This window comes from Emys orbicularis, chromosome 8 (genome assembly GCF_028017835.1).
Source record: "Emys orbicularis isolate rEmyOrb1 chromosome 8, rEmyOrb1.hap1, whole genome shotgun sequence".
NCBI classification, from domain to species: domain Eukaryota; kingdom Metazoa; phylum Chordata; order Testudines; family Emydidae; genus Emys; species Emys orbicularis.
Window position 1 is genome coordinate 74,565,351 of NC_088690.1, and position 19,362 is coordinate 74,584,712.

At 55.9% G+C, this 19,362-nt stretch overlaps 1 protein-coding gene across 1 annotated transcript in view; it reads left to right on the top strand.

Moving 5' to 3' along the window:
• Positions 1-19,362, top strand: part of ARAP3 (ArfGAP with RhoGAP domain, ankyrin repeat and PH domain 3) — a 48,084-nt gene that overhangs the window by 16,414 nt on the left and 12,308 nt on the right. The window contains exons 6-19 of the mRNA XM_065409796.1: positions 282-351; positions 6,634-6,754; positions 7,368-7,555; positions 8,410-8,516; positions 8,677-8,876; positions 10,039-10,124; positions 10,427-10,609; positions 10,865-11,027; positions 15,112-15,243; positions 15,337-15,490; positions 16,311-16,413; positions 16,826-17,024; positions 17,338-17,401; positions 18,086-18,249. Of these exons, the coding sequence (XP_065265868.1) occupies positions 282-351; positions 6,634-6,754; positions 7,368-7,555; positions 8,410-8,516; positions 8,677-8,876; positions 10,039-10,124; positions 10,427-10,609; positions 10,865-11,027; positions 15,112-15,243; positions 15,337-15,490; positions 16,311-16,413; positions 16,826-17,024; positions 17,338-17,401; positions 18,086-18,249 (1,934 nt within the window). The remainder of the gene's footprint in view (positions 1-281; positions 352-6,633; positions 6,755-7,367; positions 7,556-8,409; positions 8,517-8,676; positions 8,877-10,038; positions 10,125-10,426; positions 10,610-10,864; positions 11,028-15,111; positions 15,244-15,336; positions 15,491-16,310; positions 16,414-16,825; positions 17,025-17,337; positions 17,402-18,085; positions 18,250-19,362) is intronic.

Genomic DNA, 19,362 nt, shown 5'->3' on the forward strand with positions numbered 1-19,362 from the left:
CATGTGAATACACTGGGTGCTGCCATGCTTGGTGAGGCTGCCAGCTGCAACTAGGCCTGCAACTGCTGGGAGCCTTGCCATGTATGTCATGCTTCCCTAGACCTTCTGGGCCAGTCGGGTCGCTGGGATGGTGCAGCAGGACTGCTGGGAGGGGGAGTCTGACCCATGGAGCCCAGCTCTCATCTCCTGCAGGGGTGCCCTAGCTGGTCTAAGGGTGTCTGGGGCCAGGGCTCTGCCAGGGTCTGACCCCAGCAGCCTCCCCTCCTCTGCCCTCCCACCAGGAATTACGTTTTCCAGAGGCGCTTCGTCAGATTCGATGGGAAAAACCTCATGTACTTCCACAGCGAGAAGGTAAGTCTGCATGGGACTGCACAGCGGGCAGTCTGCTACCAGGGCCCAGTCAGGGGATGGGCTGGCAGGACAGGGAGAGGGGTGGGGCTGGGATGGTAGGCAGGGTTAGGAGAAGGGGAGAGGGGCAGGGTTAGGGGCAGTGCTTAATTTGTGCGGGGGCTGAGCCCCAGCACCTCTAGACTTGGCAGTTAATAGCTCTGACACCTCCATACCATGCCACCCTTAATTCTGTCCTGAGCTGGGCGCTCAGTCAGCAGCCGCCACTCTCTGGCCTCACAGCCAGTGCTTAATTTGTGCGGGGCCTGAGCTCCAGCACCTCTTTCATTATAAATTAATCCCTGGTTAGGGGATGGGGTGGATTTAGGGATGAGGTTGATGGGGGAGAGGAAAGAGTTAGAGGATGGCATGGGATTAGGGTATGAGGTTGAAGGAGAGGGGAAAGAGTGAGAGATGGGGATGAATTTGATGAGGAGGGAGAAGGGCTTGGGTTGGGGGATGGGCTGGGATTAGGGAATGAGGTTGATGAGGAGGGGGAAGGGTTGGGGTAGGGATGGGGTGAGGTTAATGGGGGAAGGGGCAGGGTTAGGGGTCAGGATTAGAGGATAAAGTTGATGGGGGAGGGGAAGGGCTGGGGTTAGGATAGGGATGAGGTTAATGCGGGAAGGGGAAGGGTTAGGGGTGGGAGTGGGGTATCCCAGTCCCAGTTTGTTTAACAGGAGCAGGAGCACCCCCTTGAGCCCGGGTGCATAGCAGTTTCCATTCTCTTTCTGCCCCTGTATTCCCTACTGCAGTGCCCCCTGCCCCTCCCCCTTCGGGCTGTGACCAGGCTGGACTTTGCCAAGAGGAGAGGAGGGGGATGAGGGAAACTGGTTCTGCCCTGTGAGTCCGAGGGGAGGTGGGGCAGGGGAATGGTGTATTTCCCCCTTGAACAGCCCCATGTCCCCCAGGCTTTGGGAGGGGGTCCCCTTAGCCAGACACCCAGGGAGCCTTCCCAGGACAGCAGGGTGGATTGGCCTGAGCTGGGGGTGTTTGTGTTGCCCTGGGTGCAGGGCAGGGTCTGGGCTCGTGCTCAGGGAGAGGGGAGCTCAGGCTGAAATAGGGCCCTGCGCACCAGTGACATGCAGCACCCCAGCAGGGTGCCAAGGAGCTGAGCCGGGCTGCTCTCCTGGGCACCAGGACTCTACTGCCCCCCGGTACACTGGAATGCTGCAGCTAGTAGCCAGGAGCTGTGCAGCTCCCAGTGCGTACGTGGCCTGATCCTGGGAACAGCCCAGGAGGGGGCCCAAGTGCCTCTCACCTGACCAGGGAGACATTCTTAGGGGAGGCTGTATATGTGCCCACCTCAGTGCTGTGGATGAGGAATATCCTGGGAGCAGGCACCTGGAGGAACATGCCAGAGCCAGGGAGTCGTATGTGCTTGGCTCTGAGACGTGGATGCATGATGCTCGAGGGCTCCTTGTTCATGGCCTCTCAAGGCACATGCACTGCGTGCGCCTGGGCCCAAGGGCCGAGCTGTTTGCTCACTTTGTCAGCACCAGGGACTTGGTCTGGGCTCTGAGTCAAGCTGGGCCAAGGCCTGTCCATTCACACCCCCTGCCATTCCAGAGGCATTACAGGGCAGCACCTATGCACGTGTAACCCTTCTGCCAGGTGGAGCCAGCAGCAGCCAAGGCTGGGTTCAATATCTATGGGTTCCTTTCTGTCAATCCAACACAGAACTGGTTTGAGCCCCCACCCAGTAACCTGGGAAATTTACATATCATACCTGGGCACCTCTGAGAGGCAATACTTCCTCCCCACTCACAAGCACAGAGTCTGAGTGTAGAAAAGAAACTTTTTATAAAAGGAGGGAAGTAACTTGGCATTAATTTGGGAAAAAAACACAAACAGAGTTCATAAACATAAACTGAGTAAAAGACCCACCCCAAGTAGTGTCCTTTTCATAGAATCATAGAAGATTATAGGGGAGGAGGGCTAGCTCAGTGGTTTGAGCAGTGGCCTGCTAAACCTAGGGTTGTGAGTTCAATCCTTGAGGGGGCCACTTAGGGAGTTGGAGCAAAAGATCAGTACTTGGTCCTGCTAGTGAAGGCAGGGGACTGGACTTGATGACCTTTCAAGGTCCCTTCCAGTTCTAGGAAATAGGATATCTCCATTTATCTAAATTTAATTTAAGCTTAGGGTTGGAAGAGACCACAGGAGGTCATTTAGTCCAATCCCCTACTCAAAGTAGGACCAGCACCAACTAAATCATCCCAGCCAGGGCTTTGAAAAGCCAGGCCATAAAAACCTCTAAGGATGGAGATTCTACCACCTCCCTAGGTAACCCATTCCAGTACTTCACCATCCTCCTAGTGAAATAGTGTTTCCTAATATCCAACCTAGACCTCCCCTGCTGCAACTTGAACCATTGCTCCTTGTTCTGTCATCTGCCACCACTGAGAACAGCCGAGCTCCATCCTCTTTGGAACCCAGTTGAAGGCTGCTATCAAATCCCCCCCTCACTCTTCTCTTCTGCAGACTAAACAAGCCCAGTTCCCTCAGCCTCTCCTCCTAAGTCATGTGCCCCAGCCCCCTGATCATTTTTGTTGCCTTCCGCTGGACTCCCTCCAATTTTTCCACTTCCTTTCTGTGGTGGGGGGCCCAAAACTGGATGCAATACTCCAGATGTGGCTTCACCAATGCCAAATAGAGGGGAATAATCACTTCCCTTGATCTGCTGGCAATGCTCCTTTTCCCCTCAGGGTCTTAAGTCCAGCAACCCAAAAGTCCCCTTCACATGCCTGACCCTTCTCTGCACCCCACTCACAGTTGCTGCCCTTGGTCAGTGCAGACCCAGAGTTCAGATGTGCATCTGCAGAGTTCACCTCCTACCCTGGGTAGGAGGTAAGAGGCATCTTACTCACTCATCACACTCCTCCAATGCCACCTGCTTGCCACTCCTGCTGAGCAGTCTCTTAGTGATTTTAGCTCTGTGCAGAAATACAGTCTTGCCACAAGTGATTTTAGGTCTGGGCAGAAACACAGGCCTTGGCTACACTCGGGAATTCACAGCGCTGCCGCGGCAGCGCTGTGAAGCGCGAGTGTAGTCGCGCCACCAGCGCTGCAAGAGCTGTCTCGCAGCGCTGTATGTACTCCACCTCTCTGAGGGGAGTAGCTTGCAGCGCTGCGAACGAGCATGCAGCGCTGCAGGCTCTGATTACACTGGCGCTTTACAGCACTGCACTCGCTGCGCTCGGGGGAGGGGCATTTTCACACCCCTGAGCGCAGCAAGTTGCAGCGCTGTACAGCACCAGTGTAGCCAAGGCCACAGTCTCACCACAACTGGTTTCAGCTCTCAGTGAGCCATTTAACATAACAAAAGCAGCTCCTAGTGAAGCCTATTTAGCTCTATTCTTTCAACAGTGAGGAAAAACAGGTTGAACCAGTCTTACAGAAGACCCTGGTTGAGGGTGTACAGCCTTCTGACTGGGGAGATCTAGTGCCCACTTAACTTTTACAGTACTCAAACATTTAAGCCATTGTTTTACCAAGATTCTTTAAGCTGAAAGTGACTCCCTCCTTTGGGACAGGTTAAGCACAGTCCTTCTTTTCTGTATTCCCACAATAATTACAAACATTGGTAACCATATTTCACTACCTCCACATTCAGTAGTAACATAATTTGTGACCCAACATCAGCCAAGTTGATTACAATGAGCAAAACACCGCCCCATCAGCTGATATCTACCAAATCTAAGCAAAGCAGGAGCAAACTGTATTTACATAAACACACCCAGGGTCTCTTCCCCCCTCCCACCTAGCTGTCAGGGAAGCCTTCATTCAGATCCTGTTTACTCACACTTGGCCAGCAGCTTGCCAGGGCTCGCCTGCTGGGAGTGCTGGGAACTCTAACTTGGTGCTGTTGGAGCCAGGGCCGGCTTTAGCAAGTGCGGGGCCCGATTCATGGGGCTTGTACTCACCGGGCGGCACTCCGAGTCTTCGCTGCACTTTGGCGGCGGGTGAAGGACCCGCCGCCGAAGTGCCGCCGAAGATCCGGTGCACCACCGGGTGAGTACAAATTAAAAAGGCCACTGGGCACGGGGTCCTCTTAGGCACAGGGCGCAGGGCCCTCTTAAGTGTGGGGCCCGATTCGGGGGAATCAGCCTAAAGCCAGCCCTGGTTGGAGCAGAATGCAGAACCTCTCCCCAGCCACGCTGGCGTGGAAGCCAGGCCCCAGCTTGGGTAAGGAGGCGGATGGCAGTAGAGCCACTGTGCAGAACCCAGCTGGGTGGCACGGTGGGCCCAGTGTCCTGCACCTCGTGTCGTCAGTCATGCCAGTGCGGCGCAATGGTAAAACTGCTCCTAGAGCAGAGCTCACTTAGCCCAGTTCCACACAGCTCTGGGCACTGCTGAACAGGCCTGGTGTGAGCACTGTGCCACGCGACCTTTCTCCTTCTTGAACACCTGGGTGGCAGCTCCACCGCTTCTGGCCTGTGCTTGGGGCCAGGAGTCACTGAGATGTGTTGGGACTCAGCTTGGTCTGAGCATGGGACTGCGAGCCAGGAATTCGGCTCTGATCCTGGCCCTGCGTGGCCTCATCTTCAACAAGAGCCCTCCCCTCTCTGGGCACACAGTTACCCCACTGCCCTGCCTTATTAGGGCTGGGAGGGGGCTGGGCTAGGACAGTGTTACCAGCTTTGCCTGTTACTTTGGGGTATGCTCATTTATTACCGTTACTTTTCTGGGGGTGGGGGGAGTTCTGTACTTCTATCAATGTATAGCTGGTATCACTTGTGTTCTCATACGGAGCTCTACTTCTCCCTGCTGCAAGTTCCTCCAATGGAGCTATCCTGCAGGACCTAGGTTCCCCAGGGCTGGGTTCTTCCAGCCCTAGAATTAGATGAACACACATATGAGAGGACCGGGTTAATCAACACTCACAAGCTGACTCCTTATATGTCCCTGGACTCAGCGGACTGGGTCGAGCAGCACTTCCAAGCTGCCACCCTCATATGTCCCAGGTTCAGCACGTCTCTATCCCCACTTTCACGTTACAATTGTTCTGGTAGTAACCCCACTTGATGAGCAAACCCCACAGGATTTTTGGGTGCTGCAGGGATCGTTTAGCTTAGGTACGAGGAGCGTTGCTGCAGAGCGAATGAGGAAGCCAAAAACACCCACAAGGGGGGGAGAGAGAGAGAGAGAGAGAAAGAAGCAACCAGCTTAACCATGAAAGGTATTTATTGCCAGGTAATAACCATAGGGGAGCCAAACAAACAAAACAGTTATAATATTAAATCTAACTTAAACTTGATTATAAAAGTCAGCTTTAGAAAACTAACTGATCACACAAGTCAGGGTCAGAAGGCAATACCTAGAGACAGAGAGAGCTGGATTCTCACCACTCTGTGAAGCTTGAATCGATTAGAGGTCCCAGGTGGTGGGGGTAGCTGAGGGTCCGGAGTGCTGGAGACAGGCAGAGCCCCCAGCACGATCAGTCAGGAGAAGATGAAGCAGATTTTGTATCCAGGCATCAGAGCACTTACTTGAGCATGGGTAGGGGGTTTTGTAGATACACATAAATGGTTCAAGGGAGAACACTAGATTTGTTTATGTGTACACTGATGGCTCAAGGAAGTATACCAAAGTTGTTTTGTTCAGGCTAGATAATGGAAGCTGATCGTTCCTGGCTATGGGCTGTGTTCCGTGGAGGGAGCTCACAATGCAATTAGGCAGCTTCACTATTTTGGATACCAATAAAGGATTCATTACTAGCATTGGTCTGATAACTACTGAGCTGGGTGTGTGTGGGCGTAGGTTCACTAACATCTGGAGCAGAGATCCCCCATCATGCAGTGCTTCCCTGCTTTTCTGGTCCCAGAGTTCTGTGCGGTTCTTGCCTTGGAATCTCTGTTCTCCATTCTGTATACTAATGGAGATGCCTCCTTGTCTCATCTTTGATGCAAATGAAGCTAGGGGGGTTTCCTTAATCCTGTCGCTCTTATCCCAAGGGTTTAGGCGTGTCTCCCACTGCCTTTTCATTGCTTTTTGTAAGTCTTTCTTCTGATCGGTTTTGGTTCAAGCAGAGGCTGGGTGACAGGGAAGGCTTTCATGAGTCAGACAGGCTGGGTACTGCGCCCTGGTTCCCCAAGAACACAGAGCTGCTAGGTAACAAAAGGGCCACATAAACACTAAGTTAGCCCAAAGCAAACTCCCTGGGCCCTGCCTGAAGGGGGCGCACTGCCAGCAGGGGCAATGGGGTCCTGTCAGAGCTGGGGTGTAACCCTCATGGGGTCATTCCAGGAGCCATATCCCAAGGGTGTGATCCCGCTCTCTGTCATCGAGATGGCACGCGCCACCAAGGAGAACAAGTTCCAGGTCGTCACGAGCCACAGGATCTTTCTCTTCAGAGCCGAGAATGAAGGTGAGAGAGACCCCGAGCCAGAGACCCCCCTCCAGAAACCACCCCCTATCCACAGCCCCCGGCCAGAGCCCCCCTGGCCAGAGACCACCCCAATCCACAGCTCCTGGCCAGAGCTTTCCCCTCACCCAGCCAGAGCCCAAACCCCCTTGAGGGTTTCCTCCATCCTCAGCCCTCCCCTCCCAAGTCGGAGCCCCCTCCCCCACTGTGGGTCCTTCAGCCCAAACTCCCTTAGGTGCCTGCATCCACAACTCTTTCCCCCGCCCCAGCTGCTTCCTCCAGCCCGATCTCTGTGCCCCCTGTACGGACCATTCCTCTCCCCGCACCCCCACCCATGGCCTCCCTCAGTCACTGCTTCCCCGTGGAGTCCCTACTTCCCAGTGACAGCGCTTGCTGCTCCCCCGGCCCAGCCTGCCACCACGGGGAGCTCCCCAAGATCTGCCGCAGCAAGTGCCCCTCTGCTGCTGCTGGGCCAGTTGCTCATCCCTGCTCTGCTTCCCGAGCCTGGGGGGTGGGCTCCATCCGTGGTGTCCTGGCTACGCCCAGAGCCGGTGGTACCGGACTGCGTGTGGACACTCATTGCCTGTCTCCACCCCGCCGCTGCTGTGCCCTGCAGCTCAGAGGAACGAGTGGTGCTCCACCTTGCAGAGGAAGGTGGCAGAGCAGCGGTTGGTCAGCCCCCGGCCCCGCCTGGCCACCAGCACTCACTGCCAGAAGTGTGGCGCCCTGGAGCTCAAGGGCCACAAGTCCAAGCTGTTTGCAGCCCTCAGCCTGGCCAACATGTGGCTGTACAAGAACGAGCAGGTGAGCAAGGCGGGGCCTGGCCGTGCTGCAGGTGGGGAGCCCCAGAGTCCCCCAGCAGCATGAAGCCAGGCTGAGTCTGAGGCCACCCCGGCAAGCCTGGGCCCAGCACCCAACGGCCCCAGCTTGGGACTCCCAAGGGGGGGACCCACATGCTGTTGAGGCCTCTGTGGCCGAGAGCAGAGACAATGGCCCGGAGCCTGTATGCCCACACCTGTGGGCAGGCCAAGGAGCTGGGGATGCCCGCTCAGGTGCGGTTTGGGGGCGTTTCCTGCAGCCCCCGCGGCTTTACGTGTGCCTAACGCCAGCGCGGGCCAGGCTGCTCTGACTGGGGACCAGCCCCTTCCCCTGCGGGACCTGACAAAGGAGAGGGCACTGGGCTGGGATGGGGGAGATGGTGGCCCCTGGCTCCAGGGCCGGTTGCTCCCCCTCCGTAACACAGGGTGGCCATTCTCCCTCGCCTGGCCCACCCCCAGCAGCATGCGTGAGGAGCCAGGGACTGGGGATAGGGCAGAGAGGATAGTGTAGCAGACAGGCCTGGGCTGTAAGAGCAGAGTCTGAGTCCCCACCTCACCAGGGCTGGGTTATTCCTGGCATGGGTAGCGTGGGGCGGGGGGTGCCCACATCCCCGACCCCACAGGGTATGTGCTTGTGTGGAGTCTTAGTGCAGGCTGGCAAAGCGAGCCCACTGGCATGCCAAGGGGGAGAATGCCCCATGCGGGCATTTCTGTCTGTGGATGTTCCTGGAGTGTGTGCAGCTGTCCTGCAGGGTTGGGGGTGCTGTGCCCCCTGGGTTTGGGCCATGGCACTGCAGGTCTAAGGCTGCAGCCTCTCACTGCATCCGTCTCCATTCGTAGTTCTTTAAAATGGGCATCGCCATCTGCCTGATCGAGCTCCACGGCGCCACCATCCGGGAGGCCAAGAACCGCAGCTTCGAGCTCATCAGCCCATTCAAGATATTCAGGTAACTGCGCTGGGGGGCGCCAGTCGGGGGTTTGGCTTGAGGCTGGGCAGCGTATTGGGTGCCCCAGCTTACCTGGGTGCTGCAGCGGGACTCTGTGTAACTCGGGTGCCCAAGGACAAGCCCAGGACACTCTGAGTTTCCTGGCTGTGCCTTTGCCCAGCTTCGTGGCTGAGTCGGAGCGGGAAAAGCGGGAGTGGATGGAGGCGCTGCAGGACGCCATTGCAGAGATGCTGTATGACTACGAGGTGGCCGAGAAAATCTGGTCCAACAAAGCCAACAAGTTCTGTGCTGACTGCAGAGCCCTGAGCCCTGACTGGGCATCCATCAACCTGTGCGTGGTGATCTGCAAGCAGTGTGCAGGCCAGTGCATTTCCTCCCTCCCTTCCCTGCCGGCGGGGGAGGGGTGGGTAAGAGCGCTTGACGGATCCGTGGGAGCGGGGGCTGGGCGGGGCAGTAGATAGTTTGGGAGGCTGGGTATATTGGCCGGGTGGGTTGGTGAGTGGGTATACCGGCTGGGCGGGGCAGTATATCTGCTTGGGTGTGTCAGTGTGTAGGCAGGTTGGTATATCGGCTGCGCGGGTTGGTGGTGGGGTATATCGGGTGGGTGGGTTGGTATATGGGGCGGGTGGGTGGTATATCAGCCAGGCGGGTTGGCAGGTGGGCGAGGGAATATATCAGCTGGGTGAGTTTGTGTTTGGGCGGGCGGGTATATCAGTTGGGTAGGTCGATGGGTGGGTGTATCAGCCAGGTGGGATGGCGGGTGGATGGGTCAGTGGTTGGATGGGCAGGTATATTGGACAATTGGGGTGGGATGGCGGGAGAGTGGGTCAGTATATGAGCCAGGCAGGCATGTGGGATGGCAGGTGGGTGGGTCAGCATATGGGCCAGGTGAGTCGGAGGAATGGTGGCTCAGCAGGTCAGTATATAGGCCAGGCAGGTCACTGGGATGGGGGGCAGGTGGGTCAGTATATGGGCCAGGCGGGTCAGTGGGATGGCAGGTGAGTGGTTCACTATATGGGCAGGTGGGTGGGTGGGATGGTGGGGCGGGGCTCAGTATATGGGCCAAACGGGTCGGTGGGATGGCAGGGGGAGGGTCAGTATATTGGCCAGGTGGGTCAGTGGGAGGGTGGGTGGGTGGGTGGGTCAGTATATGGGCCAGGCGGCTCAGTGGTATGGCGGGTGGGCGAGTCAGTATATGGGCCAGGTGGGTCGGTGGGATGGCGGGTGGGTGGGTCAGTATATGTGCTAGGTGGGTCAGTGGGAGGATGAGTCAGTATATGGGCCAGGCGGGTCGGTGGCATTGCGGGTGGGTGGGTCAGTACATAGGCCAGGTGGGTCGGTGGGATGGTGGGCAAGTCAGTAATATGGGGCAGGCGGGTCAGTGTGAGGCTGTGTGGCTGGGTCAGAAGGTGGGCCAGCTGGCTGGGCAGGTGGGTGGATTGGCCGGCCGGGTTGGTGGCGTAGCAATTGTGCAGTTGCTATGCAGCTGGGCTGCTCACAGTCTCTCTGCTGCTCCTGACAGGTCAGCACCGGAGCCTGGGCTCCAGCGTGTCCAAGGTGCAGAGCCTGAAGCTCGACACCAGTGTCTGGAGCAATGAGATTGTCCAGGTACAGAGACTGCCCAGCTCGCCCCCACCCATGCGCTGCCATGGCCAGCGCCCACAAGGCAGAGCTGACATTACAGAAATGTGTGTCACAGTCTGGGTCTGGCGGAGGGGGAAGTGGGGGTTCATCTTCCTGGGGATGCCCTGGCACGGGGGAGAGGACCCACTGCATTCCCCCAGGGCATCCCCAGTCCATCTTTGACACCCAGCCCCCTCCAGGGGCTTGCGATGTCCCCCCTCGACAATCCACAGGATCCCCCCATGCTATCTCGCCCCCTCCCTCAGTGACTCTGCGCTCTCATTCAGCTGTTCATCGTGCTGGGGAACGAGCGAGCGAACCGGTTCTGGGCCGCGCGCCTCCCGCCCTCTGAGGCCCTCTACCCAGACTCCAGCGCAGAGCAGAGACAGGTCTTCATCACTCACAAATACCGCGATGGGCGGTACCGCCGCCCGCACCCCCGCTACACCTCCCAGGATGACGTGCTGCAGGTAACCGGCAGGCTGGGCTTGGCACAGGCTCTGGAGAGCGCAGTGAACTCCCTCACTGACTAACACCCCCTCCTGCACTTGTGGCAGGGGCTCAGAGGCCGTGGGGATGGGCAGGATAGGCCCGACCTTCTGTGTGGGCACACATGCATGCATTGCTCCCCTTCCTTCCCCTGAGCTGGCAGCCAGGTGCCCATGGAGCAGGGGGCATGCAATGGCTTGGGAGCCCTGGTCCACTGATTGTGTCTCTCGCCCTAGGCGCTCTGTGCTGCTGTGGCAGGGCCCGGCCTGCTGAAGACAATCTTGCAGTTCTTCTCTGCCACTGAAGCCGGGATGGCAGCTGACACAGGGGGCTGCGATGGGTCGCAGGGAACCGAGCTCTGGCAGACCCCTGAGAACAGCTGGCATGGGAACCATCCAGGTAACTGGAGATCCCAGAGCCCCCTGCCTCACAGTGGTGGTGGGGGATGGCTTATCTGTCAGTGCCCCCCACCCCTGCTCATGCCCATTCTGGTTCTGCTGCCCTCTGCGTTGGCAAATTTGTGCCACCCATTTTCCCGTGGAACATTGGGGCATCAGAAGAGAGCCGTGAGGCTGAGGCTTCAGCCAGAGCCAGTCATCCCAAGGGGCCGATCCCACAGTTCTCCAGGTCCCGCAGGGGCCAGCTTTGTCATTATCCCACATTGCGCCCAGCTTTGAGCCATGGCAAACTGAGAGGGATGCCTGTGAGCCCCCTGTGTCCTGCACTAGGAGGGGACTCTCTGCTCCGCAGGCAATCCACCACCCCCGGAAACCCGCTGCCAACACAGAACTCCACCTCCCCCAGAACCCCACTGCCCCACATGGAACCAACCCTGTCCCACATGGAATCTCCCAGCCTCACATGGAACCCACTGCTTTTGGAACACCCCCCCCTTCCCCACACTTGGACCATTGGTCTCTGTTCCATTGACCTGCCCAGAGTCACCACCCAACTCCCACAAGGTGGCAATGTTTCCATGGGGTCAGGGCAGCCACAGGTTTTGCTCTGCTACCCTCTGCAGTGTGTTGGGGAAGGGTCAACACATCTTTTGTAAAGATAAATCATGCCTCACCAATCTATTGGAATTCTTTGAGGGCATGAGCAAGCATGTGGACAAAGGGGATCCAGTGGATGTAGTGTACTTGGACTTTCAGGAAGCCTTTGACAAGGTCCCTCGCCAAAGGCTCTTAAGCAAAGTAAGCTGTCATGCGATAAGAGGGAAGGTCCTTTCATGGATCAGTAACTGGTTAAAAGACAGGAAGCAAAGGGTAGGAATAAATGGTCAGTTTTCAGAATGGAGAGAGGTAAATAGTGGTGTGACCAGTGCTGTTCAATATAAATGATCTGGAAAAAGGGGCAAACAGTGAGGTGGCAAAATTTGAAGACAATACAAAACTACTCAAGATAGTTAAGTCCAAAGCAGACTGCAAAGAGTTACAAAGGGACATCACAAAACTGCGTAACTGGGTAACAAAATGGCAAATGAAATTTAATGTTGATAAATGCAAAGTAATGCACATTGGAAAACATCATCTCAACTATACATATCAAAATGATGGGATCTAAATTAGCTGTTATCCATCAGGAAAGAGATCTTGGAGTCATTGTGAATAGTTCTCTGAAAATTTCTGCTCATTGTGCAGCAGTAATCAAAAAGCTAACAGAATTTTAGGAACCATTAGGAAAGGGATAGAAGATAAGACAGTAAATATCATAATGCCACCATATAAATGCTACTCCTGGGGGAATTCTGCACCACTGCACAAAATTTATGTCCCCCACATATTTCTTTGCTTCCCTGTAGAAAAATGACTTTCTGACAGGGAAGCAAAGGGAAGTCATAAGAGCGGTCATACGACCCTCCCCAGCAGTACGTTTCGGGTGCCAAGGGCAGCCAGCAGAGAGGTAAATCACTGTGGGGCAGTGGGCTGGACTGAAGAAGACCCGACTGGTGGCTCCTATCCTGTGCCGGGCTCAGCTGCTAGTCCCGGCTGGGCTGGGGAGGATGGAACTTCCTCTTCCCCTGCACGGCATTCGGGGCCATGTCAGACCCACCCCCAGATTTCTCCCCTGGCTGTAGGAAGCTCTGCAAACTCCCCCTCCGACTGCCGCACGCTTCCTGCGCCCATCACTCCTGAGCTGCAGGGGGAGGTATCACTGTACTGGGAGCTGCTCCCCCATCCGCCCAATCCCCGTGCATCCAGACCCCCTCATACCCAGAACCCCCTCTGACGAGCCCACTCCCACTGCACCTGGACCACCCTGACAAGCCACCTGCACCCAAATCCTCACCCTACCAAACCCCAACCTACTGCACATGGATCCCCACCCCACTGAGCCCCACTCCCACAGCATCTGGAATCCCCCACTGAGCCCCCCACACCCAGACCTCCCCTGCTGAGCCTTAACCACCTTCACCTAGACCCCCCTGCAGAGTCCCATTACTGTTGCACCCAGAACCCCCCAACACAGTGGCCTGTGCTCCCCAGTGCCATGCTGGAGCCTCCACATTTATTTGACAAATAACATTTGCAGAATTTTAAAATATTGTGCGCATAATAATTTTTTCGTGCAGAATGCCCTCAGGAGTAAAATCCATGTTAAGCCCACACCTTGAATACTGCATGCAATTCTGGTCACCCATGTCAAAAAGAGATATTAGAATTGGAAAAAATTCAAAGGGCAACAAAAATGATTTAGGGGTATGGAACAGCTTCATAGGAGAGATTAAAAAGACTGGGATTGTTCATCTCAGAAAAGAGATGACCAAGGGAGGATATGATAGAGGTCTATAAAATCAGGAATGGTGTGGAAAAAGTGGCTAGGGAAGTGCTATTGACCACTTCACATAACATAAAAGCTGGGGTCACCCAATGAAATTAATAGGCAGCAGGTAAAAAAAAACCACAAGGATGTATTTCTTCAAACAACTCACAGTCAACCCGTAGAACTCATTGCCAGGGGATGTTGTGAAGGCCAACGTATAATAGGGTTCAAAACAGAACTATATAAATTCCTGGAGGATAGGTCCATCAATGGCTATCAGACAAGATGGTCAGTGATGCAATCCCAAGCTCTGCGTGTCCCTAGCCTCTGACTGACAGAAGCTGGGAGAGGACAACAGGGGATGGATCACTCAATAATTGCCCTGTTCTGTTCATTCCCTCTGAAGCACCTGGCATTGGCCACTGTCAGAAGACAGGACACTGGGCTAGATGAACCATTGCTCTGACCCAGTGTGACAGCTTCGGTCACAGAAACCCCCTTAAGACTGTCACTAGATGTGCTGGGGTACCACTGAGAACAAACCCCCCTGCCAGAGAAGGCTTCCTTCCACTCTTGTGTTGCTGAGTGAGACACTCCAGTCAGTTACAGCACAGACCAAGAGGTTGGGCCACACCCCCCTGCAGTTCAGGGGTTTCTTAGTTAACAGAGACTTTCCCAGGACCCAGTATTCAGTCTTTCTGGGAGCCTAAACCCCAAATGAATCCATTTTACTCTGTATAAAGCGTATACAGGGTAAACTCATAAATTGTCTGTCCTCTATAACACTGATAGATATGCACAGCTGTTTGCTCCCCCAGGTATTAGTCACTAACTCTGGGTTCAATAATAAGCAAAAGTGATTGTATTAAGTATAAAATGTAGGATTTAAGTGGTTCCAAGTAATAACAGACAGAACAAAGTAAGTTACCAAGCAAAATGAAACAAAACAAGCAAGTCTAAGCCTAATACATTAAGAAACTGCATACAGGTAAATCTCACCCTTAGAGCTGTTCCAATAAGCTTCTTTCACAGACTGGACTCCTTCCTAGTCTGGGCCCAGCAATCACTCACACCCTCATAGTTACTGTCCTTTGTTCCAGTTTCTTTCAGGCATCTCTTGGGGGGTGGAGAGGCCATCCCTTAAGCCAGCTGAAGACAAAATGGAGAGGCTTCCAGGGCCTTTTATATTCTCTCCTTGTGGGTGGAAACCCCTTTGTTCTGTGCAAAATCACAGCAACAAGATGGAGTTTGTAGCCACCTGGGCAAGTCACATGTCCATGAATGATTCAGCTTTTTGCAGTTCGACACCATTGTTTACATGTTAGTTTGAATGTTCCCAGGAAAGTTCAGATGTGGATTGGCATCTCCCAAAGTCCATTGTCAGTTAAGTGTTTCTTGATTGGGCATTTATTGAGAATAGTCCTTTCTCAAGAAGCTGAACAAATGCTTCACTGAGGCTACTTAGAATCAAACACACTGAGATACAAGTACATAGCCAATATTCATAACTTCAAGTACAAAAATGATACACACATACAGACAGCATAATCATAACCAGCAAACTACAACCTTTCCATAGACACCCCCACTAGAGCTCTTCTGTACAAGACCTGGTGCCACCATAGGACCCTGGTTGCAACAATGATCTATACAGTCACAGTTCATGTCAATAATGTCACACCCAGTATGGCCGTTCTTAGGTTATTGTGTTTGGCAGGGAGCCCCAGTGCGCAGGAGCTGAGTCTGGAAGGGGTCTACAATGAGATCACCCAGCCTGTGGTGCACAGTGGCTACCTCTACAAGGCACCAGCCCTCTCCAAGCTCTCCAGCACCAGGAAGAGCAGAGATGGTAGGTATGGGCCAGGCCCCATGGTGGCTAGGATGGAGAGAGGCTGCTCGGTGTGGCAGGGACCTGCCCTTGCTGACAGTGTGTTCCCTGCAGAACTGCACCGCGTCTGGTGCTCCCTGGAGAAGTCTCTCCTCTTCTACGAGACTGACAAGTGTTCTGAGTTAGTGGGGAAGGTTGAGCTGGCTGACATGGTCTCGCTGGGCGTGAGCAGAGCAGATGGACTGGCCAGTCCTGGGCCTCCAGACAGGTACCCTGCCCCGAGGGGACATGCCCCTTCCCCATCTGCACCCCGGGGGAACGCCCACCTTCTTCCACCTCAATCGGCATCCTGGCCGGAGCACAGGCAGGTTACTCCCCGAAATCCCCCAGGGTCCAGGCCCTCGCCGGAGCCCCCATGTGGTGAGTGGATCAGAGGCAGCGAGACCCCCAGGCACTGGGTGCAGGCAGGGGCTTGGGCATGGCACGGCACTGCCCTGCTGGGAGAGGCAGGCAGGCACCTTGGGGTCCGAGCAGTTCCGGGGACATGCACTGGGGAGGCAGGGGGATTAGCAGTGAAGGGGCACTATGCCCTTATGCTGAAGGGGCTGTGGTGCAGGGGCTGGGCCTGCTGAGTCCCCGCAGCAAGCTCCCTGCCTCATGAGGCTATCCATAACCAGGCCCTCTGAGTTCGCCCCACTGGGCCCAAACCCTCACCACTGGGGTCTCCTGCTTGGTGCTGCAGATGTCCCAGTGAAGGCTACCTAGTGACCCTGGGCCCCCTCCTCCTGCTGCCTGGGTGAGTCGCACTCTGGCTCCTGTGTGCAGGGAGGCAGCTAGAGCTGGGCCATTTGGAAGGGCCAGCTGCCCTCCGGCCACCTGCTGGCCTTGCGCCCTGGGCCTAGCCAGCCCCATGAGCAGGGCCAGTCCTCAGGGCCATGGCCTCCATGCAGCAGAGCTCAGTACGGCCCAGGCTTAGGCCTTGGGAAGGGTCATTTTCACTGCTGGACCAGAGTGCAAAGGCTGTGGGGGGCAGGGCCCTGGGCTGCTGGGGGAGCCCTGCCCCCCAATGCCTTTGCCTTCATCTACAGGTTCCGCTTCACCTTGGAGCTTTTCCTGAGTGGCGACAAAGTGCAGCAGCTGGGAGCTGACGGGCTGGACACCCTGCAGGCCTGGGCCAGCGCCATCGGCAAGGTGTGTGACACAGTCACCCAGGGCACAGGCCCAGTGCGGCACCGTGCCTAGCAGCACCAGCCATGGGTCAGGCTGGGAAACTGCTGCTGAGAGCTGCAGCACTAACTTGCCTCATCTCCCTGGCATGACAGACCCGCCCCCAAACTGGCATGCTGCTGGCTGGGGGGTCCAGGATCCAATCAGCATCCCTCCTACCCACCACATGGGGCATAGCCCCCCGCCCTGGCACTGTCCCCCTCCACACACATACGCAGGGTATAGTGTTCTGCCCTGGTTCCATCCCCAATGCAGGGCATAGTCCTTCGCCTTGTTCCTGTCCCCACCCCCAGCCACCCAAACTGGGGCACAGCCCTCTGCGATGCCCTCACCCTGCACTCAGTCCAGATCTAACTGGTCTCTCCATCCCATGCAGTGGTTCACACCGCTCAGCTGTCACTGCCTGCTGGGCTACGAGTTCCAGAGAGTGGGACAGTTGCGCTGCAGATCCATGCTCAGTCCTGAGCAGTGGCTGCAGGGCTTCTTCATCCTGCAGAAAGCCCACCTGTTCTTCTGCCCGGGGGAGGAGGGCGCAGCCGAGGACAGCATCAACCTCCGGAGGCTGCAGGAGCTCAGTGAGTACAGCCCTCGCCTGTTCCAACTGTGGGAAACAGCAGCTGTGCCCCACCCCAGTAGGGCTGCATTGTGGTGCTGGGTCAGTGAGCCTTGTGCTGTGTGGCTGAGTGAGCGCTGTTCACCACCAGCCATGCCCCACCCCAGAGGCTGCATTCTGGTGCTGGGTCAGTGATTGCACGTACACGGTATGTAAAGCATCGGGATCCTTCTAGCTGACCCTGAGGGGCTCAGTGGGGGCCCGGCACTGCGCGAGGTCTCTCCCTGGCCCCTAGGTGGGATTTGCATCTGAAGTCTCCATTTGCTCCTGTGCAGGCGTGGTCCCCCTCACTGAGACTCCTGAGAAGAAGGAGGTGCTGATCCTGGTGGAGATGGGGAGGTGAGCTCTGCCGGGACATGGCGCAGGCTGAACCCCAGCCGCCCTCTCGCGGGATGCCCTGGGCAGATGGGCAGCGCCTCCTGCCTGCAAGGAGGTGTTACTGGCCCAGGGTCTGGAACAGACTAAGCTTGGGGGGGGCAGGGAATAAACACACAGACAGCCTGGTCAGTGGACTCCCAGGGAGTGGAGTCTGGGCACAGCTGGGGGAGAGGAGCCTGCATGAGCCTGCATGGGGGCGGGGGAATCTAATCCTTGCCCCAGGGTGGGAGCAGTGCTGTGTTTGCTGGGCCAGCGCAGGCTGAACAGCTCCGCAGTGGGGCCCCTCATCACGGGGGGCAACCTGAGGCTCACCCTAGATTTTCCTTTTGTCTAATTCCCCCCATTGCTCTGAGCCCCACTGGGGTTAGCCGATCTGGGCCTGGGAGGGCATGCTCCAAGCTATGCCCCTCCACCCCCCAGGTCTCCCCTAAATGTCTGCCCTGCCCCTTGGGGCTTGGGCGGGGGCCGTGCCTGTAGACAGGCCTGTGTCTGGTGGGAGGAGCCAGCCAGCTCTCCCGTGCCTGCACCAGGGCAGTGGGGTGTGCCAGGGGCAGGAACAGAGCTGGGGTGGGGGTGCTGTGGGAGTCAGGCCCTGCACTGTGTCCCCAGCTGAGTTTCATCCCCTGCTCTCTGCCCTGTCCTCAGGACCTTTTACCTGCAGGGGGTGACACGGATGGACTTCGCAGCATGGTGTGCGGACATCCAGGCCTCGGCGGGGGGACGGGGCAACGCCCTGCGCGACCAGCAGCTCAGCAGGAGTGATATCCCCATCCTCGTGGACAGCTGCATTGCCTTCATCACCCAATACGGTGAGCCCCTCTGCTCGGGGCTGGCCTGGCGCCTCCTGCTGGGTGCTGGCAGTGCTGCCAGGAGCCCTGTGTAACGATGCTGCCCTTGGTGGGACCCAACTGAGAGTGCCAATTCAGGACAAATTGCTTAAAACAGGGCAGTTACAGCCCAAGGCTGGGGTTTTTCCACCTCTAAGGCAAACCAAACCAACCAGACAGAGATGACTTTGGTTTTACCCCACTGGCTAACCACAAGTCACACAAGCAATTCCCTTAGACACTCCAGTTTCCCAGTATCACCACCAGTGCCACTTGGTATGGGGACAAATGGTTATGAAAACCAATACCCCAGTAAAAGAAAAAAAAGTTCTCCTGATCCCATAGGACCAAGCCCCAGACCCAGGTCAATATACAAATCAGATCTTACCCACAAATCACACTGTTGCCAATCCTTTAGAATCTAAAATTTAAAGGTTTATTCATAAAAGGAAAAAGATATAGATGAGAGCTAGAATTGGTTAAATGGAATCAATTACATACAGTAATGGCAAAGTTTTTGGTTCAGGCTTGCAGCAGTGATGGAATAAACTGCAGGCTCAAATCAAGTCTCTGGAGTACATCCACAGCTGGGATGGGTCATTCAGTCCTTTGTGCAGAGCTTCAGTTTGCAGCAAAGTCCCACCAGAGGTCTGAAGCAGGATTGAAGACAAGATGGAGGAGCTGCAGCAGCCTTTTATAGTCTCTTGTCATGTGGCCTTTCTTTCTTTGTTCCAAAGACAAGCATTCGGGCACATGGCAAGAAAAAAACCTTAGAGTTCTGTCCATAGGCATGTCTCTGTATACCTTGCTGAGTCACAAATTTGTTAGTCTCTAAGGCCTTGGCTACACTGGCGGTGTACAGCGCTGCAACTTGCTGTGCTCAGGGGTGTGAAAAAACACACCCCTGAGCGCAGCGAGTACAGCGCTGTAAAGAGCCAGTGTAATCAGAGCATGCAGCGCTGCACGCTCGCTCGCAGCACTGCAAACTATTCCCCTCGGAGAGGTGGAGTACATACAGCTCTGCGAGAGCTCTCTCGCAGCGCTGGCGGCGCGACTACACTCGCGCTTCACAGCGCTGCCCGAGTGTAGCCAAGG